The following is a 26450-nucleotide window of genomic DNA, read 5'->3' on the forward strand; positions in this document are numbered from 1 at the left end:
AGGCAAAGAAGACGGACATCCAGATGACCTCAACAAATTCTGGTAAACTATGTGAACACTTGGTTGAGGGACAAGAGTGTTTGGGCTGCTATCAGGAAGGCTGGGTCAACACTGACCTTGACCACTGGGAGGTAAAAGAAACACTGAACTTATGAATCTTGTAGACATGTTTCCTAAGTGTCCTTCTGAATCTTGTAGACACGTTTCCTTCTGAATCTTGTAGACACATTTCCTAAGTTTCCTTCTGAATCTTGTAGACATGTTTCCTTTCAATAGACAATACAAGAAACAACTGGAAGATTAGGTTTGTTACTGTAAATGAGGTCACTCAAGATTAAAAAGTTCTGCTGTGGTGACACTGCAAGAATGGATAACAGCAAGCAGAAATTCTGAAGTCTGGATACTGCTGTTGCATCGTGGTATGTCTTTTCACTGTTGCATAGAAGGTGGGGACACAGCACTTCCTCATTACCAGATTGGAGTAGTAGCCCCACCCCAACTCCATTTTCAAATCGGGGAGAGGACAGTGTTTTCCACTTAAAGTAATCATGCTCCTCAGCCTTCTTGGGAAGGCCTATGCTAGAACAATCTCCCAGCTAAGCCTCTGACTCAGGACAGCAATATGGATTCCATCCTGGGCACAGAATGTTGTCCTTACACATTATGTGGTCATGAAGAAAGGATATGATCACATATCACAAAATGAGTCCGGTAAGGTGCTACAATATACAGTGTGCTGGGTCAATGCTGCATGCCATTTTCGCTGTGTATTTTGTGAGTAGTAGTTGTATTTGCATTCTTGGTATTTACACAAATGCATACATGGTGGGCATAGGACCCTACCTCCAGTCACGATCATGATTTTCATTGAGAGGCTATGAAAATACAACTAAGGTTAGGGCAGTATCCCAGTTGGAGATTTAAAAATTTCATCTTTATTGATGTAATAATGAATTTTCTCTAGGTTTCACATGATTAATCTCCAGCATATGCTGCAGCAGTTGCTGCTGACTGTGAAGAGGCTGGAATGAAATTAGCACCTCCAAATCACAGGTCGTGCTTCTCTCTAGGAGGACTGCATTCCGCTAGTGGGGAAGAAGCTACCAGAAAAGGAGCAGTTTAAGCATTCGTGGTGTCAGTGGTAAGGAGAATCAAAATCAATAACCCAGCCAGTACTACAGATTTCAGACCCATTTCTATTCTCGCAACTTCGAGCAAAATACTACAAAAATTGATCTACAGTCAAATAGCACAATATTTTCAAAAATATAGAATTCTGTGCCCCAATCTGCAAAGGTTGAGACTTGGCCATAGCTCAATTACTACAATATACGCACTTCATAGACGGCAAACTGCAAAACATGGGAAAAGTAAACCTCATTGCAGCCATCTTTATAGACCCAAAGGCCTTTGTTACTCTGGGCTGTCCCCTACTACTAAATTTTCTAATGCCTGCAAGCTTCAGCTCACTAGTTAAATATTGGTACAGTAACTTTCTTACAAATGGAGCATTCACTGCAATCCTTGGCACCTCCTCCTTAACAGACCCATCCAAGAAAAGCATCTCCGCAAAGATCACTCCTCTATTCAATTCTTTTCTCTTCTCCCTATACATTAAACTCCCCTCTGACCTATCCAGTTTACCTTCTATAATGTATGCTGATGATATGGTCATATACAAGACAGACCCCCTCCACCCTCCTTATTTCCAACCTTCTCTAAACTAGTCTCTCTAAACATAGTAACTGGATTCTCCAAAACAAACAAATACTTTTGGAACCTTTGAAAGGTTAAACACTCCACTAATGAGCAAATCATCCACAACACTAATGAGCCTCTTAAATCAGTCCGCCATTATAGACCCTTCGGAAACTGACTAGACCTCACACAACTTCTTGAACCATATCACCACGCAAAAGACAATAACATGTCTTTCTTGGGCCAAAAAACACACACTTTGTTTCTTAAAGGCTGGATAGGCACAGGCAAAGGAGTCATCTAACCATAATTTACAGTAAGGACGCCCAGTAATTGCCTCCACTTCAGAAATACACAAGACCATACTGCAACCCAACTCCAATAAAACCTAGAGATTTATAACGCTCTCCCTGAGGACAGAACACCACTACAACACTCTAACCAAAACCAAATAGCTTTAAGTCCCACAAAAAAATCTACCCTCCTTCTAGGCTCCACAATATATAAGCTTCATCAATATTCAATCCTTCCAATTATTTTGTCATGAGACCTTCCAAGAGACCACACTCACATAACCCTGGGTTTCTCTTAACCCCAATCCTATTTACCCCCCCCATTCACCAAAGTAAAAGCAACAGAACATACCTTCTCAAGTTTAACTCACAAAAACAGACTCCCATCACTAAACAGACAGCTGACTCATAATCCTATCCAACATTCATAGAAGAGCTAAATCCACCTCCTCAACTAAGCAAAATGTACATGCTACAACAAAGGTAACACTACTTAAACCTGGGCACACTAAACCGCACAACGTATTAGTAATAATCCAAATAAATACAACAAATTAAATTATGCTAAAGCTGCTTAGCATGTCTACTGCATCACATCCCGTACTACAACCGTTTGATAAAGACATCAAAATTAGAAACTCTTATGCATTTCTATATGCTATTCTGATGTAGCTTTTTCACCAATATCTTCTGCATTACTAATCGTCAGCAGACTAACAGGCCTTTGTATTATAGTTTAATATTTGTTCTTCATCTATTTTGATTTCTATCCTTTGATTTCTGTCCTGGGCAGAGACTGAAAATGTTCAATAAGGTTAGCACTTTACCCCAGTAAACAAATGTGCAAAAGAATGAATAAACAAAATGAAAAAATGAGGAACACATGGGTTCAGCAGCACCAGTACTCCATGCATTATACTAGACTGACATTATGAAGCAATAAGTCAGTCACCCGATGAAGGTCACAGTTCATGGGTCAACCAATCCTCACCAATGGTCATGAGCTCAGTGTCATTATGAAAGAATGAGATGCAAGCAGCAGACACAAAGGAGCAAATTAAGACCGTCTGAATACCTAGTGATTTTGCTCCTGGGCACCTTCCACAACAGATGAACCAAACACAGCTCACTGAAAATAGGGTCTCAGGTGAAAAAACAGGACATGCTGAAGGTATTAGATCCATATGGGAACCATACAGTATGATGTAGAGAATGTTGTTGGGGACAGAAAAATTTACCTTGCCATGCTCAGCTTGCTGTTGGCACACACCTCAAAAAGTGGTGAGAAGATAGCGAGGCTCTGCTTGCAATGGGAGATAATACCCTTACCAAAAGTAACTTTCTTAGAAAGGTTCTACAATTTCAGGTTCTACAAGGACAGAACTGAACAAAAATCCAAAAAACTAACAGCTGAAAAAAAAAAAAGAGAGAAATGCTACACAGCAACTATTCTCACAAACACATACTTACCTTCATACAACAATTATACCATCTACAACAGCCTGTTATTACTCTAGGGTCAATATATGTAATTAAGTTGGTGCAACAGGGTTACAGTCCTCTGATCGGTGGAAGGGGATTGGGGGACTCTGCCTGCTACCAGCACTTCACTGTTTTCTGTACTGTTAGCAAACAAGAATAGCGTGGTACTTTTAGAGGGTCACTTCAAATAAACATTCTTAGAACTGCATCTAAATCTATAGAAAGCATTAGACTGGGTGGCCATTTTCAGGCTGGGGTGGGGTTTAGATGAAAACTCTTACTTTTTCCTTTTTATATGTCTACATAACAATGCAGAGATAAAAGTACACTTACTGTGTATCTAAGTTGCATTTCTTTAGCTTTTCTTCTAGTACAGGGAGATCTCTGAGATCAGCACCAATTACAGAGTAGCGGTCAGAATCTAAGCCATGGCTGTCTGAAGAATGACAAACACAAAACATATTATTGACTTTTTTATTCTAATTCACATTTCCCATACAGTCAATATTATAAACTAGACAGAAACGTTTTATAGATATTACTCTCCAACAACAACGAGAAAAGAGATGCAACACAGTAGGGAAGCAGAGAAAGGTAATGTACTACAATGTAATTTTTTGAGAGTGCCATGAACTGAACCCATTTAAGCCTACAGTGCCTTTTTTGTATGATTTCAGTTCACACCCATGCTCCTTATGGCATCCACACCTTTTTTGTGTCTGGTTTTATAATTAAGTAACTTAACAGCTAATAATAGGCAGCATTAAAAAGTGCAAAAAGTTATTAACAAAATGGCACCAAGTTTATCTAGGATGCCCTGCTGTAGAAAAAATAATCTTTTTTACTTATTATTTATATTTTTATATACGTGTTCATAGTTTATAACCGAGAACTGTGTATGTTGCTGATAGGTAAGGTGTATATGTCATAGTGAAAGACAGGAAAATTAACAGTCAATGCCCATTTACATCAAAATATACCCGAGATACTGCCAGTGGTTGATTACTGATCATGAAAATAAATAGTATTTTGATACGTACTTAATATTTCAAAAAACAAGTGACTTACACACTATGTGACATCAGGTGAAAACCTTAGCTGTTGCCCTGTAAGTTGCAAATCTTGAGAGATATTCAGTGTTATTTTTATCGCCAATTAAACAATTAAGCACAAGTTTTGATATTTCTGTAAATATCTCAATAAACATGCATTTATACAGGAATTTCTTACTGTTTCATGAAAGCTTACATCTGGTTAACAAAAACATTCTCAATATACGTCTAGGTTGTACAGTTTCCAAGATGTGACAATTTATGAAAGTTTACCAAAAATATAATGTTGGGCTTGTGCACATTATGATATATTATAGTATTTATGGAAAGACTGTGAATGAACTATTAGCACTGTATACAATACTTCTTACTGATAACATTGCTATTTGTACAGTTTTAATAGAGTTTATTGATCACAAAATATTTACATTTGTTCATCTTAAGTTTAGTTTTCAAAAAACGCTCTGGAATGCAAGATGTGTGCAGGCTGCTAGAGAGGTGCATCATTCCTCGCAACACGGGTGTTAATGAGTTAAGATATTACAATTGTACGAATCACATAGTGCTTTCTGTACTCTTGAGCAGACACTAACCAATACCAAATAAAATACATTCTACCACACAGTCTGTTGCTGATCTCCACTATGAACAGACCCCATCAGTGTAACTGGTGCCATCACCTGTAACAGCACACTGGAAGTTTGGCACAAAACTCATCATCAGTTATAAGACTATCATGACGCTTTGTACTTAAAACTAAACACTATGTAGAAAAGAAGGGTGATTCACCTTAAAACACACCACACCAAAAAGGCAACAACAAATGAAAACTTTACTAACAGAAAGGAAGAAGAAAAGCATAAGTAATTAAATTAAATCATGCAGAAATAAAATAAAATGGAATATATTACACCCTAAGCAAGAATTAAAACTGTCAACTTGGCGTTTCTAGGGTAGGAGACCTATTGTCCTCTCCCTTCCCAAGTATGAAGCCCTGCCTTAAAACATATGATTGACAGTTAATATTTCTAGATGAAAGTGCATCAGCCCGACACTTGTGCCACTCTAAGGAAATATGCCCACAGAGACCAATTTAGAAAAAAACTAAAGACACCACAGCTTTTTTTTTCCCCCAAGTTACATTTGAAGTGTAACCCTCTGAACAACTGCTGGAAACGGTCAACTACACATTCCTTCTACTCTGTTTGGAGAAATATTACTGTTTTTCTATGAAACACGGTATAGTGTTGAAAATCAAATCAATGCCAGAAGTTGCTGTGTATAATTCAAATGCTCACAATAACCTAATGTTAAATAAGGTATGACAATCATATAATCTGCTACACAGCCAGTAACAGCCAACTGATAATGTGCCATATATCATACCATTAGAGTGTAAAGCTGCTAAGGGTTTGGTCACTTCTCTTACCACACTTCCTCACCAGTTTTTTTTTACAAGTTCACCCTCTGAAGTCACAATGTCTATGCCGGCATTTTCCATAATTCTAGGTTTCCCACATAGTTTAGAGGGTGGCATAATAAGCTCTTTATTCAAATGAAAGTAGTTAAAAGACTTGATCTGACTCAAACTACCTCTATATAACAGCATGTATTCTAACCAATCAGCCTTTCTGTGCCTCTATAACTACCACTGTATGGAGACAGCTGTTCCCCATCACCTAGTTAAATAAAATAAAATAGCATTATATGCCACAACCCCAAGAGTTCTAGGGGTGTGGAACATCTAAACTCGGGAGGGGGGGGGTTCAATCAATACAAGTCACTTCTGTTTCTCCACTTCTTGACTGTAGACATATCACCACACCAAACAAATTAATGGGTTGTGTCCCAAGTCAATACCAGTGTACTTAGTAGACATTACTTACCACTAATGGCAACCTCTAATATGCATTGCTGTACGTTAATACATATTCAGCATTAAAGCCAATGCTCAAATTATATATTAATGATATTAATACACATTTCTTTATACTTTCACATGCTACTACATACTAAAACTAATCAAAAACCAATTCACATCACAGTGTACTATGCCAAGTCACAGTGCATCAGTTCCTGCACTTACACTCCTAGTACAAATTACTGAATGTGGATAGTACTGACAGCAGCACAGAGGAAAAATAAGTGTTCATGCCTCACACCACTTGGTTCACTAGTTCAGTTCCTGGCTGGGGTACCTTTGAAGCAGTCTGCAACTTTTCCCTCTGTCTCCAAAGATCCTCCCTGGGTTCACAAGTTTCCCCCCATACCCCAGAGACATGCTGCAGATAAACTTGTGAGCCACTAAATTGCCTGCAGGAGTATGAGTCACTTGTGAGTGACGGTGTGCCTGCATGAATGCATATTTGCAAGCATGTCTCTGTATGTGCGCGCGCATGCATGTCCCAAGACAGAATGATTTCTTATCTGACATTAGCCTAGCAATTGTAAACTTGCCAACACACTTTATAAACGCACTTTGCAGTGTTCAAATTACAAATGATCTTTATTTTTCATTACCGACAGAGGTGGGAATTGCGACTTGCTGCTCGATCAAAAAGAACTATACTGGCAGTTATAGGATCATGGGTGCATAGGTATTTACTAAGCTAAGTACCACAAGGGCCTTTTTAAGCCTAGCCATGCATTCCAAATCTCTGACAAGTTCTGATTGACAAGTGTAAGCATGGGCCTGGGAGATGAACCACGTACAAGTTACCTGCTTGCACTACAGACATAGGTGCCAAACCAGGGATAAATTTCCATTTTCCCACCCAATTGTCCAAGTTGCACTTGAATTGGGTTAGGGAGGAACTCTGCTTCACAGACGGGGCAGTCCCTGGGATACATACCCATCTCTCCAGTAGGTCCTATTTATATCACAAGCAATGTTTAAGTCTTTAGAATGCGTAATTCTGGTACTGTTTGTTTTGTGGATATGCAGGAGGTCCATCAGAGTGGGGTCTGACAATGCCCTGTATATGCCAGATCTTCTCTCAAGAGTCTTTAGGAGACAGGATACAGGGATAGGGCCTGGAGGTGGTCTGCATAGGACATATTACTTATGTCTTGTATCCCTGTATTCTTTTAGTGAGGAACCTCTGTGAACGTTCCAGTTGTTGGATATGCCTGGTTAGGTACACATACCAAAGGGAGGCATTCTGCTCAATGACAGGTCTGATGAATGCCGAAATACAGTGGAACAATGACTTTCTTGGACTTGGCTGCCATACCTTTACAAGTTGCGCAACATAGAATGATTTCCTCATTATTGTACACACATGATGATCAAAGACTAGATTACTATCTATGTGTGTTCGTAAGTCCCTGACTATTCGGTCAACTCTAAGGGATGTGTAAAAAAATATAATAGTTACCAGGGATGGATGACTTCCAAAAGGATACTATTATGCATTTTTTGGAATTTAGTTTTAGTCCATGACTCTGACACCAGATGTTTGTCTGTGTCAGCCCCTCCTGGAGAACATTTGTTTCAGTGTGAGATTCAATGACCGCTCCTAATTTGCAATCATTTGCAAATTTGTTCAGCCAGAGACCACTAACATTGGCCTTGACTTCTGAGAAGTAAATGCCAAAAAGGAGCGGTCCAAGGACTGATCCCTGACAGACTCCATTTGTGACTGACCTCTTTGTAGAGATGGACTCCCCAATTCTAACTTCCTGGGTGCTGTCTGCAAACCAGCTGGCTATCCACCAGGTGACATATGAGTTTGTACCTAACCTCTGACTTTATCAACAATGCCAGAGTGGGGTATTGTGTCAAATGCCTTGGCCAGGTCAAGGTAGGCAGTGTGAATGATTTTGCCCTCATCCATTGCTTTGGTGACCTTCTCAAAGATGTCCACCAGGCTGAGTAGGCATGATCTGCCCTTGATGAAACCAAACTGGGTTGGGTCCAGTGTCTGGAGGTTTACTATACCTCTACTGATCATCTCCATAATTCTTTCCATGGCTTTACATGCAAGACTAGTGAAACTTATAGGTTTGTAGTTTCCAGGGTCTGTAAATGGCCCACCTTTGTGCAGAGGGATGACTGTTGCCTTTCTTCATTCATGAGACACTAAGCCTGTTTGGAGGCTACAGTTAAATTCCAGAGGCCCTGATAGGTCATATTTCATGCTATTTAGAAGGCATCCTGGGATACTGTCTGAGTCAACTGATGCAGTGTTCTTGGTCTTAGAGAGAGCATTAAGGACCTGTTCCCTAGTGATAGAGGGGGAGTTATATTTGTAGATATTTCCTGAGGGAAGTTTGGGGGGGGGGTAAAGTTAGAGATTAATTTATCAACCAGTAGGTTTGCTATATATTCAGGCTCAGTATATGTGGCTCCATTTACAATGAGCTGTGCACACAATTGTGTACTGCCTTTGAGATTGCGGACATAGCTAAATAATGCTTTATGGTGATCCTTGGCATGGGAGGCCAAACGTACCTCAAATTTGGCTTTAGTAGACTTTATTTGCCCTCTGAATTGTTTGTTTAGTTTGATGAGAGTGCTTTTATCAGGCTGGGTGATGCACCTCTTATTTTTTGCCATGATTTTCTTCCTCCTGTTAAACAATCAAATAATTTTGTGATTCCACCAGGAAGAAGTACTACCGACAACCTTATTAACATTAGGAGTACTTTTATGTGACAGCTTTGCCTCCAGTGACATTGTGTAAATACATCTCTCACATACCATATCAGTTTGTTTGAGAATTAATTGGTTGTCAGTAAACATGAGGCAATTTCTACAATGCCTCAGGATGCCCATATCCACCAAGCTGGTAACAGAGACAGTAGGAAAGTTAAGATCCATGGCAATAGACCCAGACCATTTTTTATCGATTAGACTGTTGAAGTGAGAATATCAATCACTGTCAGGAGTATCTGGTTTGCAACTATGTGGACAGTGCTGGTCACTGCAAACTAGTTGTCCTGTGTGCAACTAGATATTGGAGAAATTTCAATTGTGCTTTTACAGGAAAAATGTCACTCAAGGTGTCGGAGTCTGTACAGAGCACTGCCAAACACTTGAGGGGAAACTAATGCATAGACCCTGAAAATTGAAGAATGGAGTATTTAGGCAGATATTCTGAAGTTAGAAACAAATCAAGCAGTACTTACTGAAAACAAAGAATTAGCTTGTCAAGAATGATGAAAAAAGGGGAGTCGCATGAATGGCTACTGCCTGGCTACTATTAGTGCTAGTCTCACCACAGCTTCACTCTGTTGGGATACAATGCTCCTTTGCTTCTTCTCTCACCAGAAGTAAAATGTTAGCACCAATACCGAGGACAGAAGCAGGCCACAGCATATTTGGTGATCCAGTCTTGTCCCAGATGATGCAAGGGTCTGTAGGGTTGTAGCCTTTTTCTGGTAGATGCCTCGAATAGCAACCAGACCAATCAGATACATTAAGCACAGACACTCTCTCTCCAACCAGAAACAGTCAGGAATCAATGCACTCTGCTTCCACTCTCACCAGGATCAGACTATAAGCATTGATTCCAAGCAGTGACCTATAAAGCAGTTATTAGGCTTTCTGGTGATCAGCAGTCTCCAGGAAATAATGCCACTGTACTCCTTCTCCTACCACGTGAAAACAGAAGCACTAATCCCTAGATGACTAGTGAGAGGCAGAATGTGGGCTCCCCAATAACTGCTGGTCTTGCAATAGATGCTTAAAAGCAAGATGAAAAAAATAGTTTATCCTAAAAATTGCAGTGTGCACTAAGCGGTTAGATATGAAAGTGGGTAACTTCAGTTTCAGCTGTTTAAAAAGTTAAGTTTTAGTGGGGAGCCACTATTTTTAAAAGAGCAAGACAGATTGAAAGGGGTTGGGCACTTTTGTATTCTGTTACTATGGAATACATTAGGATGGCCAATAAATTTAAATAGCTGAAGGGGAGTGATTTCACAAAATGATCATTTTAAATGATAATTTTGTGCTTACTCACACCAGTCAAAAAGGATAGAGAAGAAACAAGATGTGGTCTCTTTTCAAGTTTTAATATGCAGTTAAAAGCAAAATACAAGTGAAACACAGTGTAAAGAAAACAAATCACAATATACAAAAATAGAAAAAGGCAATACAGTAATACAAAATACAAGAAAGAAAAAGCAAACTAACCTTTCCCTCACAGCAAGCTGTGGCAGAGTCTGGGTGAGCCTTTCCAGTAAAGCCAGAGTTACTCTTAAATGCTATGAAACAACCGGGACTGAACGACAGGTTTCCCCTCAACTGCATTCTTAGAGATACGGCTGCAAAACCGAATTAAACTAAATTATGTTTTTTCTTTAAAAAAAGAAGTTGTATTCATTGTTTGTGAATATATATTCTTTACAATAGTGGAAGCAGTATTTTTTAGTAATTATGTCTATATTCGGATTGATTACGGATTAATTTGGAGGTGTACTTAAAATAAGGCCATGGAACGAATTATCATGGACCTCATAAACAAGGATATTGGCAACCTCCAAACACTCGATCCCACACAGTTTGGCTTCGTCAAGGGGAGGTCATGTCTGTTAAATTTGATCGACTTTGAGACAGTCACCAAAGCCATGGATGAGGGGAAGTAAGTGCACACTGTCTACCTTGATCTGGCCAAAACCTTCGACACTATTCTCCACTTGGGCATAATAGATAAACTCTCTCAACTAGGCATTACTCTGCATGTTACCAGATGGGCAGCCAACTGGCTCACTGATAGAACCCACCTAGTCAAAATACAGAAAGCCACCTCAAGCAGTAGACCCGTATCGAGTGGCGTGCCCCAGGATTCGGTCTTGGGGCCTCTGTTATTTGGGATATACTTTTCTGAGGTACAGGCCAAATCCAGTGGGCTATGGCTGACCAAGTTTGCAGATGACTGCAAGTTGGGAGCTGTCATCAATTCCCCTAGTGATGTGGACATCCTCCAAGAAGTTCTCACCCAAACAAATGACTGGTGCCAGAAACGTGGCCTCAAGTTGAATACAAAAAAATGCATCATCCCCTTTGGGGAGAGATGTCCCCACAAATTATCACATTAATAACGTTCTAAGCATGCAGTCAGTCATGAGGGATTTGGGCGCCCAGATTGAGAGCAGCCTGACTTTTGACCACCATGTTGCTTCCGTTGTACAGAAAGCTTTCTACATGGCCCACCTCACAAGTCAGGGTATCTCATCCAAGAACAAGGTCATAACATCCCTGTATTCCTCCCTTATAAGGCCCATTATTGAGTACAATGCCCTATTTGGCATGTAGCTCGCAAAGCACGTGCAGCAACTGGAGAGACCACAGAAGTTCCTTACCAGGAGAATCCAGGGCCTCAAAAATCTACCATACACAGATAAGCTAAAAGCCCTATGCCTCTATTCTGTTTCATACAGACTCCTCAGAGGTGACCTCTGTCTGGCATACAAAGCGATCTCGGACCCCACCTTTATGGGACTGCTGTACATCCGCAAGTCGAGCTCCATTCGAGTAACCCACACACATGGCCTCAACCTGGTCTGTGACATCAATAGGACTTGCTGGCAGGACAGATTTGTGTCCCAGAAACTCCATCTATGGAATAAACTCCCTCTCCACGTCAAGCAGAGTACCTCTTTACCACTTTTTAAGTGCTATCTGGATAACTGGATGGGAAATAGAAAATACATCCCTGGGATTACACCAGTGTTGCTGCTGGACAGGGGCATCGGGTGCCGATTTGTCTATACATGGGCTAAACTCTTGTCTAGGCTTATAAAGGCCTCAGGGCCAATAGCCTAGTAACCTCCTATGCCCCTATGATCCTATGAAATGTACAATGGTTTGAAGTTTCATCTTTGATGAAGTCTTCGGTTAGAAGGTGAAAGCACTTAGATCTTTTCTATTAAATTCTCTTGCTTTTATTGGCGAGTGTTTTATTTCAATTCCAGAAGTACTGGATTGTCACATATTAATTATTTAAACTAGAATGCTTAGTTTTGTTTTTGGAGCGGTATTTTGCTGGAGGTGTTTTTCTGTCGCCAAGTTTCACCTTTTTTAAGCAACCGTTGCAAGTTTACTAGTTCAGGAAATGAGGTTGCATCACCTAAAGAACAGTTGTGTAAAATCTTATCACAACCATAGATGTCCTTCTCTTCTGTGTTGCACAGTTCTTTACATTTAGGTTGTATTCTGCCCATCAACCCAATGTTTGGCCTGTATACAAAAGCTTACTGCCACTGCTTGTAAGTGGGACATCGCACAAAGGCACATACAACGTCAGCCATAAAAGGGATGTCCACACGTACAATCTTCTGAATAAGAAAACCCCATAAGGAAAGGAGTCCAAAAGGAGCCTAAGGAGATTATCCTCGAAAACAGCAAGTTGTAGGGGGTAGGCGGGAGGGACAGAATACTGCAATCTAGAAGAGGAGGACATCTATGGTTATGGCAAGATTTTACACAACTACTCTATGTCCTTCTGTTCAATGTTGCAGTATTCTTTACATATGAGGAACTGCAAAAGCTGAAAGGGAACCCAGGGAGGAGGGTAGAGTAGGGAAAAGCTAAAAGGAAGCATTTTCCAGGAATCCATGCTGAACTGTGCTGGCAGAACCTGCCCTGGACCTAGAAACCGTGTCCAGTTTGTAATGCTTCATAAAGATATGTACAGACGACCAGATGGCAGCTTCCAGGTTGGAATGAGCATCTAGACCTTTAAAGAAGGCCTCTCAGGATGCCACTGATCTAGTGGAATGGGCCTTAACAAATGCCGATAAAGACTTTCTATGGAATTCATAGCAAAACACAATAGCCTTAAATAACCATGTGAAAATGGTTTGTTTGGATACAGGCAAATCCAGAGCACCGATATGAAAACAAAAAGTTGGTCAGACCTTCTAATGGACTTAGTTTTGTCAAGGTAAATTTGAACATCCAAGATGTGCAAAATCCTTTCACTGGGGGATTGTGGCAAAGGGAAGGTAGGCAATTGGATGGACTGATTAAGAGACAACTCATTCACCACTCTGAGCATAAAGGCTGGATTAGTTCTCAAGGATACTCTATCCCTACGAAAAACAAAGAAAGGGGGGGAAGCCATGAATGCATGAATCTCAGAGACCCTTCTAGCAGAGGTCAATGCTACTAGAAGCACAGTTTTCCACGTGCAGAACTTTGGAGGGGCCCAAGTAAGCTTTGCTAACACATAGTCGAGATCCAAAGGAGGAGGAACTAGTTTCCTGGGGGGGGGGTCTTAAACGTAGGATGCTTTTAAGAAAAAGCTTAACTTCTAACCTGGAAGCTAAGGGGGAAGTTAAAAGCAAACAGACAAAGGACAAACTGAGGAGTAGGAAAGACCACTGTTGAGCAACTCACACAGTTAAGAAAGTACTAAGGGATTATCCACATCAAAGGGATCCGCATTCCTTTTTTAGCACCAAACAGAAAATCTTCACCATTTGGAAATGTATGATTTTTTTTAGTATTACGTTTCCTGGCCTCCTGCAAAACTGTAGCATGTCCTTACAGAATAGGTGCTTGAAAGGGATCAAAAGTTGATCACCTACATAGTTAGCTGTAGGGTTGACACACTGAGGTGAATCAATGATCCCTTGCCCTGAGTGAGCAGGTCCAGCCTGTGAGGCAACTTGTAGTGATAACCCTTGGCTAACTGCAGAAGAAGAGGGGAACCAGTGCTGTCTTGGCCAAAAGGTGGTCAGTAGCAAGATTTTGGGTTTCCCCTGTAGAGTTTTCAACAGGACATTCCAAATTAAGGGGAAGTGGGGGGGGTGCATACAGAAACATCCTCTTCCATGAGAAAGATAGAGCGTGTCCATCTTCCACAGTGGAGGGTGAGATACCCTTGCACCAAGGCAAGGAAGTTGTCTGTTCATAGGGGAGGCAACAGGGTCCAGTTCTGGAGTACCCCAAAAGTGAACTAGATCCAGGAACACATCCCTGTGAAGCATCCACTCGTGAGATTGGGTCATAGATCTGCTTAATGCAGCTGACAGTTCTGAGCCAAGAGAAGGTACACAGCATGTAGAGTCACTTTGTATTCAGTAGCCAATTCCAAAGCCTTGATGGCCAAGCAACAGAGATCAGATTTTGTTCCCCCTGTTTATGTATCAAAGGACAGAGGTATTGTCTGTGAGGATCTTGAGGGGCCCTGGACTGCATAGATAGTGACAGGTCTGTAGAGCTAGAAATTAGAGCCCTCATTTCCCCGATGCTGATACGTTCCTTCCTTAGAGAAGGGGACCAAAGACCCTGAACTTTCCTGGAAGCAAAAGTTGCTCCCCAACCTAAGTCTGAGGCGTCTGTGAAAAGTTGCTGAACTGGCTGAGGTATCTGAAGAAGTAAGGCAAGGGTTCTGACGGAGTTGCTGCATCTACCAATGTAACTTTTTTTTTCAGATAGGGGAGAAGGGGAATCAAGATATCTTAGGGATGAGCATGCTGGGACCAAACTGTCTTTAAAAAACACTGGAACTTCCTCACATGTAGCTTTGCAAAGGGCAGCATGGGAATAGTGGAGGACATGAACCCCAGCATCTCAGAAACTCCCTGGCCATGATGGAAGGAAGAGGCAGAAGAGGCCCCATGAATGTCTTGAAATAAGTTGCTTTCTCCACAAGAAGGAAAAAACATCAAGTTTGTGCAGAACCTGCACCCCAGGAATAGAAGATCTTGACCTGGAGTGAGGGATGACTTTTTGAAATTTATTGAGAAACCCAGGGCCTGCTGGGTTAACAAGTCTGTACTGTTGGCCAGAAACAGCAGACAGTATGGATAGACTTGTAGGCCTTTTAGCCTTACATAGGCAATAGCTGGGGCCTAGCACTTTGTGAATACCCTTGGAGCAGTAGAAAGCCCAAATGGCAAGACAGTAAACAAAGTGCAAAAAGCCCACAGAGATGCACAAAAACTTCTTGAAGTGAGAATGAATAGTGATATGCAGGTATGCATCCTTGAGATTCCAAGAAGCTAAGAAGGCTTGAGGAGGGGACCAGGGGAAGGAGAGCAGGCAGGGACAGGATTCTGAAAGAAGGCACCACCAGGAAAGCATTTAATAGGGAAAGATCTAATATAGGCCTCCAAGGACCATCTTTCCTTGGAACTAGAAACATCCTGGAGTAGAATCCCCTCCACAGTTGGTCTGGAGGGACAGAATGGATAGTGCCTTGGTTGGAAAGTTGAGCAAGAATCGAGGGAAACAGATGCAGTTGACTGGGGGTGTGTGTGTGGGTTAACATATTCCCTGAAAGGGAGGGAGAGTCTTCCAAGTTAAACTATCCATTTCAGATAACTTAAATTACCCATGAGTCCTGAGTGATTTCCATCCAAGCAGAAAGGGAAAGTGAGACAAAAAGACAAGGGGGTATGACTTGGAAGAGGGAGCAGAGCATCACAGAGGATTTTGTCTGGGATGTAAGGGCTGCTGAGATGAGGGAACAGCAGCAGAAGTAACAGCCTTAGCCTGTGGGTGTCTCCTAGAAGGCTTACATGGCCTAGTTCTAGAACGAGCAGAAGTGGAGGAGCGAGCAGGTTTCCTGATAAAAGGAACCATGGCAGGAAAGTTCCTATGAAATTTTGGAACTGGAGAAACAAGCATTTCAAATCCTGATGCTCCTTACCTTTTTCCTGCAGTGATTTAAATAATTCTGCTGCTGCTTTTCCAAAGAGGGAGGAATTATCCAGGGGAACATCAAGCAAGTTTGCCTTTATGTCATCAGAGTGCCTGGAGACATAACCAGTAATGCCTTTTGAGAACAGATGCAGAAGCTGCTGCTCTGTAAGAGGCCTCAACTGCATCGTAACTACACTGGATAGTCTAGCTACCTGTGGAGTAGGCTGATAAAAATGAGAGAGCCAGTGATTTAGCTTCGGACTCAGGCAATGGGGACAGAGCCTGGATAGCCTGAGAGAGCAAGGCTAAAGCAAACCTAGACACGTGTGTTTGACAATTTAAAGCCCTGATAGCCAAGGTGGAACAGGTATTGATTTTTCTTATCCAATCATTCCAAAAGTTTACTTTCCTTAGCAGAAGGAAGCAGTTTGGTAGAGGGAGATAGCCATGAAGATATATCTGAAGTAATGGAAGCCACAGCTGGGTCAGCTGAGGAGCATTTAAACAGAAGCTTGCAATCCTCAAGGACCTTACAGAAGCAATCAGATCTTTTAGGGCCAGGGGCCTGTGAGTCAGGGGTCTTGCATGCATCTAAGAAGGCTGGCAGGACTGGTGGAACTGCTGAAGGAGCAGGGGCATACAAGTGGAGTAGTTCATAACTCTTTTGCTCTTCTGAGATTTGAGAAGGATCCCACAAAGGAAAGTTCTTTAGTGAGGGAGTCCCCCATTAGACTCTTCCTCTGGGGAAGCATATTCCAGTAGAGAAGGGATCTGGGTGGAATATGCTAAGGAGTCTTCATCTGAGGAAGACTCCTCAGAATCAGTGTCATGAATTTGGTATTCTACAGGATGCCCTGAAGAAGGCCCCTAAGACCCTGATGGTAACACCGGAGAAGAGGGAAAGGCCGGGCTTGCTATAGGAGAAGCTGGAGCCAGACGCCTCAGAGCTATCAGAGCCTTAATGAGATCCTGCAAAAAAAAACATCCCAATCCAACGTAGGGGTAGAAGGAGCAGGAACAGGTCTAGTGTTTTTGTACCTTTTTAACATGTTTCTCCTGTTGGGGAGAAATGGAGGACGTAGGCCTTACCTTCGACACCTCCCTAGACAAAGAAGCTGGAACAGTCTCAGGAGTCTTTTGTATTAATGAGTCTCGGTTCTTCCAAGTCGTCCAAACTGGACATCTGTAGCCTCAGACATGCTAGGATCTGCACGCCTGACTGCTTTCATACCGGTATCCGCAGTGGGAGCTGACCCTAATTCCAGTCGCACCACCGGGTTTTTATCAACCTCAATGGGTACATTGGAGGGAGTAGGCATAGCTAAAGAGGATTCTTGCCTAGCCTAGCTAACCTTCTTCTTTATAGATGACTCAGAAGCACTTGCAGAACCTTCCATAGCGTCCCTAGCCAGATGTTTGAGTCTTTGGTTTTCTAAACAAAGATTCAAGGCTGACAGATGACTGCACAATGTTTTAGGAACAAAGTTCTGACAAACAGAGCAGGCCCAGTGGTGAGGCCCTAAACAAATAAAGCAAAGCTCGTGACTATCTTTACGTGGAATTTGCCTTCCACACCTACACTTGTCATTCCTGGATGGCATTAACTAAAATAAAAGGCAGTAGCAATATATTAAACCCCCTATGGGGTACTTATCTGAAAGCTGGAAGATGACACCAACGGTATCCAACGGCAGATGAACATATGACTCAACCTTTCGAATGCCGGGGGAAAGTCTTAAAGACTGTATGTGCAGACATACCTTTTATGACTGGCATTGTCTTTACCTTCATGCAACATCCCACATACAGACAGTTGCACTAAACTTTTGTTTACAGGCCGGACATCGAATCGCTGGGTGGAAAACAACCCATACGCAAAGAATAACACAACACTCAACAGAAGGACATCTCTGCATTCCACTTGTTCCAGTTGGCGGGCTGTTTTGAAAAACAACATTGTCTTAGCATTTTGAGACAGGAGTTGGTTTTACTCGTTCTTTATTTATTCACTATGGATTCTTTGCTTGGCGACCTTACATTATTGCTTCAGCAGCCACCAAGGTTTATTCCTGTATCAGCTGGGGGTGAAGGACAGAACTGTAAGGAAGCCACGGTATTTGGTGTCACATGCTGCTCCATGCAAGATCTTTTGTTGCATCCCAACCCATTTGAAAAGGGTATGCAATTTGAGATTAAAACAATCCTAATTTTAAGATTTAGGAACCCTCAGCCAAAGATACGCTTATTTCCCAAATCAGACTCTTTGAGCACACTTTAATTAAATATAGACATCTGCAACTAGATATCTACTTGGTGTAATGTATTAAAGCAAAAAGAGTGCCAAGGGGGTTAAGATTTTAGAAATACCACTTTGGTCTCAGTGTTAATTTTTCATTAAATCATAATATGTTTGAACCTTTTGACCATACATACACTGAAAATAATAAAACTGCTTACTGCCGATAATGAACGAAAAATTCAGTTTTTGGAGACTGTAGTTCTGCAGCTCAATAACAGTATTGAGTCTGACCCTTCTTTTCTGTCGTATAAACATGAATATTTAAAAATCTTTATTCAGGTTGACAATTTGGTCAAAAGGAATAACATTAGAAAGCAGGAAAAAAAACTTTTAAGGGACAAGTAAGAATATGATGAGAATCATGCTTATCCCAAACCTAAGAGTTTTAACAATAAAGGGTTCAGTGCGTTTACGGAAAGAGAATACAAGACTGAGCATGAACCAAATAGCTCATTTATCCATAGTGAAGTAGGGCCATTTGACAATTTTAATGGTGAATTTGCGAGTAATGAACGTGGACCATCCATTAGACATGTTCTTCAGAGCCCCCCTTTGGGAATCAACAAATGAATTCCTCCAATCAATCAAGACAGACAAGGAAGGGCTAGAACAAAGAGAGAAATTAAACAGGATATTTTCTGGGGTTTTTTCTACGGATTTGCCGTGTAAAATCATTGTCAATGATGGATTTAAAGTTTAATTACAGTCGCTTGGGCCTCCAAGCAAAGCATGCATCTCTAAAAAGGGATTTAAATTTATTCCATCGTTTAATCAAGACATCGTTCATGTACTGGTGCATTAAAACTGTACGTTAGACAACTTAATCTGACCATATTACTTGGCACTTTAGTTAATAGTGAAGAGGAAGAGTATGTTTATGCCCCCTAGTTGCCCTATTGTGTCCATATTTGAGAGGATATGGGAAAGTAAATTTAGACAGTTACTGAAAAAAAAAAGACAAAACACTTTGATAACTTGACACTTGAAGAAAGAGAATTGTTGGCCCAGATTAGAGACAACAAAGACATTAGAGTCATGAAACCAGATAAGGGTGGGGGGAGCAGTAATTATGGACATATATATATATATATATATATATATATATATATATATAGATATATAGATATATAGATATATATATATATATATCTCGGAAAATGCTGGACTTGCTTAATGACTCTATTACATATAGGCATGTACCTAGAAAACAGATTACAATAGCATATGCTAAAATAGATTACTGCCTTTATGATTTAGTTATCTAGGGCTTTATGTCCAATGAAGTCCTAGAATTTGTTAGAGTTGACAAACCCATAGCTGAAATACCTAAAGTCCACAAAGATCTGCATCCCCCTTACACCAATAATTTCAGCAAGTAAGTCAAAAATTGAACCTTTGACTATGTATGTAGATATGCATTCTAAATGTTTGGTGGAAAAAGACAAACATCTTATGTGACTCATGGCATTTGTTGCAACTGTTGAACGCTACCCCCTTTTGATGAAAAGGTTATTTTTATCACTATAAATGTGGTTAATTTGTTTTCTGCCATCCCACATGACAATGGGCTGGAGTAACTTCACAATATGTTATTGAAAGATGATTCTAAAAGTGAGAATGAGATTTCTACTACACTAGAGTTCTTGGAAATAATATTACAAAAAACTGTTTATTTTGATGGTGAAATTTACCATCAAGTAACAAGGGTCGCTATGGGAGCTACATGTGCTCCAACATATGCCAATTTAGTACTCACAGACTGGAAACAAAGTCTTTACTTCATCTCATGTCAAGAAACTATTTTGATACAAGATATTTAGATGACATCCTAAATCTGTGGACTGATTACATTTTGATTTTTGAGGAGTTTCTATTGGAATTGAATGGCTCTACTAGATTTTAAAGTTTACATCTTCAGTTGTCATGGATTCAATCAACTACCTAAACATCACAATTTCTAAAGATTATGGTCAGATGAAATATGTTTTGAATATACAGAGAAAGGAGACATATTCCAATTCTTTGCTTCACTATAATAGCAATCATCCTTTCTATCAGAAAAGAACCGTAGTCAAAGGTCAAATGGAGTGCCTTTCTAGGCTGGTATCAATGGATATAACCTTTCAAGATTGAGCAAAATAAATTATGCAATATTTTTTTGAAAAAAACTGCCCAGATTCATTGGTTGAAGTAGTTAAAGAAAAATTACTTAGTGTTAGAAAAGACAAGTATGCACCCATCCTAAATGAAAACATGAACACACAGATGGATGAAGTGCAACTGATATCAAACAATAAAAACAATACAGATAAAATGAGTGCAATGATAATTAAATATAATCATCAAGCACCAGTGCTTAGAGGAAAATTCCACCCTCTCATACAGTTTAACTCGATCGTTAGGTTTCTATTCTCCGACAATATGGGTCCAGTATTGTGTAGGTACCAGAAACCTGCTTGTACATTTTGCAACTTTTAATTCCTTGATTTGGAGTCAAAGGAAGGGAAAGCCCACCTACTTTTTTTTTTTCTAAACTCAACTTCTCACATACTTTACAGAGAAATTAGTCTCCACCTGCATTACATATCATAAACACAGTTAAATCTGTACTCTGTCAGTTACTACTGTCAATCTTAGATGGGCAATTAATAATGCTAATGTCAGGTACACACCAGCTAATATAAAAAAAGACAGAAAGCTGTGGAACTGTTTTCCACTGTTTTTATTGCAGAGGGAAGGAGAAAGTACAGTTGTGTACACTTACCATAAATGTAGATGATCGAGTGTATTCACTGCTGCAGTCATCACACTTGGGTTATCTGGCTGCAGGTAGCCCTAAGTTGGTCCAAATACTAGAGTCTTGGGATTTCTGCGTCGGATCCCCTCGCCTCCTCCATGACGTCAGGACATCAGGGGTATAAAACATGCAGCCGACGCCATTACATCAATTCTTCTTGCCCCAGATGTCAGCAGCCCCCAAAATTGGAAGCAATTACATGGTATGGAACTCCTCCAGTAAAAAGTAAATACCATAGCCATAAGATATGGCCAAAAAGAGGATAGGCAGAAAGCCTAGAAAAGTCAGGGGGCTGGAGAGAGGGTAACAAGGACTGCAACAGTGAATACACTCTAACATCTACATTTATGGTAAGTGTACACAACTGTACTATGTTCTTCATGTTTCACTGTTGCAGTCATCACACTTGGGTTGATTCTCAAAGCTGAGTAAGGATGGAGGCAGTCAAGAAGTATTAGGGCTGACTAGTAGGCCTTGTAAGACTGCTGTGGCAAATCCAGTTCTGGATTTAGAAAGGAGAGGTAAGTGGCAGTGCTTGGTGAAGGAGTGTACATAAGTCCAGGTTGCAGCTTCCAGGATGTCCCTGGTAGGGACTCCCCTGAGAAATGCTGCAGAGGTTGAGGTAGCCCAAGTGGAATGAGTTCTGATCCCCTGTGGGGGAGGTTTTTCCATGGTGTTAGTAACAGAAATGGTTGCAGTGTGCTATCCATTTGGAAAAGGTTTGCTTTGAAATGGCCTTGCCTCTGCCCCTGTAGGAAAGCTGACTAGCAGCTGGTCAGATTTTCTGAAAGGCTTAGTCCTGTCAAGGTAGAACCTGAGCTGTCTGTGCATGTTCAAGGAGTGCAGGATCCTCCTCCCTTTATTCTGAGGGTCATGGGGAAAAGGTTGGTAAATGGATGGATTGGTTTAAGGCCACACGATGCCACCTTGGGCATAAATAATGTGTTAGTCCTGATGGAGACCCTGTCAGTCTGGAAAATAATGAAGGGTTCCACAGCCATTAGTGCCTGTAGCTCAGACACTCTTCTAGCTGAAGTGATGGCTATGAGCAAGGCTGTTTTCCAGGAGAGGAATTTTAGCTCTGCTTTACCAGCAGGTTCAAAAGGGGGAAGTGTGAGCTTCTCTAGTACAAAGAAAAGGTCCAGGCAGGGCTGGGAGCTCTCCTCGGGGGGGTCTTAATTTGTTAGCTCCTCTCAGGAACTGTTTGATCAGAGGGTGAGAAAAGACAGGTGGCTTTATATTGTAATGAGCTGAGATGGCAGAGGCATGAATCGTAATTGATGGGAAAGAAAGTCCTTTGTGGAGCAGCTCTGCTAGGTAATCTAGAATTTGAGGTAAGGCGGACATGGCTGTGCCCTTTCCTAGAGACTGGCTCCAAGAACATATCTTTTCCACTTTTCTGAATAGGATTTCCTAGTACTAGGCCTTCTGGCCACAAGGATGATGTCCAGCACCTGTTAGCTGAGGGTTGCTGGTGTTGTGCTCAGGGAAGAAGCCAGGCTGCAAGGTTCAGTGTTTGCAGCGGAGGATGCAAAACCTGTCCCTCCTGCTGGGACAGCAGGAAGGGGGGGGGTCTAATGTAGGTGCCAGGGTGGCACTGCTATCAGACTGTGTAGGAGTGGGTACCAGTGCTGGCGTGGCCAGTCTGGTACAATAAGGATTGTCCTTGGGCTGTCCTGCTTGATCTTGAGTAGTACTTTTGAGAGGAGGGGCAGAGGGAGAAAGGCATAAATTGATAGATTTTCCCATGTAAAGAATAAGGCATCCACTCACCATGCTTGGCTGTGGGGATTTCTGTTGCAAAGTTTGCTCAATTGATAGTTTTGGGGGGAGGCAAAGAGGTCCCCCTCTGGTGCCCCCCACCTGCTGATTAGAATTTTTAATGAGTTTGGTTTCAGTTTCCACTCATGTGGGTCCAGTAGCTTTCTGCTTAAGTCGTCTGCCAGTGTATTCTCTTTGCCTGGCAGGAAATGAGCTTGCAGGTGCACTTGGTTGCTCAAGGCTGTGTTCCACAGGGCCATGGCTAACCTGCAGAGTGGGTAGGAATGAGTTCACCCCTGCTTGTTTATGTACCACGTAACTGTGGTGTTGTCTGTCTTTATCAACAGTTGTCCTGGAAGGAAAAGGTATTTGAAGGCTGTCAGAGCATTCTGTACAGCTAACATTTCTTTTCTGATTGCTATGCAAGTGAATTTGTCCCAGGCTCCATTTAGCTTGAATGCATTTGCCTGCCATGTGAGCCCCCCATGCATAGTCTGATGCACCTGTTGACAGAGTTTGGGTGGCGAAGGGTTGAGGGAAGGAATTCCCTTGTGGTTGCAAGCCTCTGCCCACCAAAGGAACTCTGCCCTTAAACAAAGAAAGGTAGGAATCAGTGTTTCCAAGTCCTGAGAAAGTTGACACCAGAGACTTAAGTACCACTGAAGCTTCCTCATATGCAGTCTTGCATAGCTTGCATATGGAATTAGTAGAATGCATGAGGCCATGAACCCTAAGACTTGCAGTATTTTTCTTGCAGATAGCTGGGTCTTGGAGGCCATTAGTTTGAAGTAGTTTCAAATGAACCTGCTTTTCTGGAGTGAGGAATGCCATCTGGGAAGTTGTGTGCAAGCTTGCTTCCCAGGAATACAATCTTTTGGCTAGGCACCAGATGTGATTTCTTTTCATTGATGGTGTACCCCAGAGAAGTTAAAAGTCTTTCTAAGAATGCCAGGTGCTGAAGTAGCAATTCCTGACTATTCGCCTGAATCAGGCCATCGTCCAAGTATGGGTAAATTTGAATATTTCTCTGCCTGCAGGATGCAATGGCTGGAGACAGGCACTTTGTAAATACCCCGAGCGCAGAAGATAAGCCAAAGGAAAGTGCAGATTACTAATACTGCATAGAGCCTGCCCTGAAACGTAGATATTTCCTGCAAGATCCCCTTGTGGGGATGTGCAGAAAAGCTTCTTTTAAGTCCAGGGTGACTAGCCAGGGAGTCCTTGGCTAACATAGGAAGCAGCTGTTGTAGCGCAAGCCTTTGGAATTTTGGGACCACCAGGGAGGTGTTGAGAATGGACAGATCCAAGATAGGGTGCCATGAGCTTTCTTTTCTGGGCACAGGAACAGTCTGGAATAGAAACCCTGTCCCTTTGCTCTACTGTAACAGGTTGAATAACCCTGATAATGAGAAGAGAAAGTACTTGCTTTTGAGCCTCTGCCCACTGGTTTGGAGGAAGGTCTGGCACCACACTTGGGGTTGGCAGTGAGTGGAAGTAGAATCTGTATCCCTGGGATACAATGCTTAGGACCCATTGGTCAAGGGTAATGGACATCCCATTTTTTAGCATGCAGGGCGAGATTTCCTCCTAGCGGTGCAAGTACTTAGGCGATGCCTGTGAAGAATAATAAGACAAGTCATCTTGAATGTTTTCCATAAGGGGGTGGCTTACCACTCTCTGTTTTAGAGGTGGGAGCACTCCATTGCTTAGATCTCTGCATACCCTGAGACTGGAGTCTTGGTGGTCTGTTGCCCCTGGATTTGGGCTGAGAAGGGCTGGGAAGAACCAGTTTTTAGACGGCCAATGTCTACTGAATCTAGGTGGCTGTACCTGTAAGAAATCTGTAACAGTTTGCATAAATTTAGCTTTTTCCTCCATCTTTTTAAGAACTTCTTCTGCTTTTGTGCCAAACAAGCATTCCAGGTTCAATGGAGCATCTAGCAATTTTTCTCTGACATGGTCTGGCAGGATTTGTTCCTTCAGCCAAGCATGCCTTCTCAGTACAGACCCAGTGACAGCAGCCATGCAAAATGCTTCCAAGACATGAAAATCACCCTGCAAAGTATGTTTGCTAACTTGGTTTGCAGAATGCATTAACTCTTGTAACTCTTTTATTCTCTGCACAATCTGGAAGCAACAACATTTTCTGTTTAATTAGTTCCATGATATGCTGCTGATACTTCAACATGTTAAACTGGCAATTTAAAGCCCTTATGACAAGAGTTGCAGAGGTGTATACCTTCTTATCTCAGCTGTCTAAAGCTCTAGAATCCCTGTCCGAAGGGGTAGGGTTTTTGGCTGTAGTGGCCTTTATACCTTTAGGTCCCTGGGAAATGGTCTCTGGATCCACAGAGGGATTCTTGAGAAATTTGTGCGAGTCAGGTACTCTCTAGTACCTGTCAGGCTTTCTAGGAGCTGGTGGTAAAGAATCAGGAGTAACACTGGACTCCATGAAGACATCATCTACAATATCCAGGACAGGGGGTATAGCTAGAGGCCTGTACTGAGGCAAGTCTAAACATTCTCTGAGAGTCTCTTTTTGGACTGTGGGTAGTCCTGGCATTTCCAGCGGAAATGCTCCCTTAAGGTATGCTAGGTTTCACCAAAAGAAAGGTCCTCTGGAGGGGAGGCAGAGGGAATGGAATCCTCTGCATCTGAATCCTCACATGTAGATAAGGGAATGTCCTGGTAATCAGAGGGATCACAGTCATCGGACTCACGGTCTGTAGAATCAGAAGGAAAATCAATCCTTTTCTTACAGAGGGGGAAGGCTGGCTTCCCCTAATTAATGTTATAAGGTCTTTAGCAGTTCTAAGCATTTGTTTACGTGGCATGGGAGCTTCAGCATGCGCTTTGGTCGTCCATTTTCTAAGCGTAGTGCGAATTCTGGGCCTGAGAAGGTCGGTAGTTTTAGTCAAAAACGAAGATGTCTGTTTAATACGAACATCAGAAGGCTGGAATACACCCTCAGAAGCCGGTGCCTGCACAGCGGCTCCAGACCCATCCAAGTTAGAGACATCCACAGGTTCCAAAGTCGAAGAAGCAACTCGCTGCATACCGGACTCCAAACAGGTCTCAGCAGAGGCCTGCAAATCTGTAGAAGAAGGTATCAGGGGCTGTGAAGGCGCCTCACTGAGTACCAGCTTATGCGGTCTGTCCCTGTGTTTATCCTTACGTTTTTTCAGAAGATCGGTAGTCGGCTGGCTAAAAGAAGCCATTTCAGAATACGGAGAATGAGAGCAAAAGAATTTAGTGACAAAAATAGCCAGACGATGAATAGTTTGGGCGATGAACAAGGCACAAAACAGACAGCGAGGAACATCATGGTCTAGGCCTAAACAGGTGATGCAGTAAGAATGAAAATCTCTGTGAGGTATTTGCTTTCCACAGCCAGGACAATTAACAACTTTTTATGACATCGTTTAGAGCAAGAAAAAATCCCCAATGGCGTACTTATCTTTTAGAAAACTTC

General features: G+C 41.7%; 1 protein-coding gene across 3 annotated transcripts in view; it reads right to left on the bottom strand.

Annotated features, from left to right (window-relative positions):
• LCMT1 (leucine carboxyl methyltransferase 1) overlaps positions 1–26450 on the bottom strand; it is a 433670-nt gene that overhangs the window by 301768 nt on the left and 105452 nt on the right. For all 3 annotated transcript variants that reach the window (XM_044089403.1, XM_044089404.1, XM_044089405.1), the window contains exon 6: positions 3807–3909. In XM_044089403.1, coding sequence (XP_043945338.1) covers positions 3807–3909 — 103 coding nt within the window. The remainder of the gene's footprint in view (positions 1–3806; positions 3910–26450) is intronic.

Source organism: Protopterus annectens, chromosome 12.part0 (genome assembly GCF_019279795.1).
Source record: "Protopterus annectens isolate FY-2018-M chromosome 12.part0, PAN1.0, whole genome shotgun sequence".
NCBI lineage: Eukaryota > Metazoa > Chordata > Ceratodontiformes > Protopteridae > Protopterus > Protopterus annectens.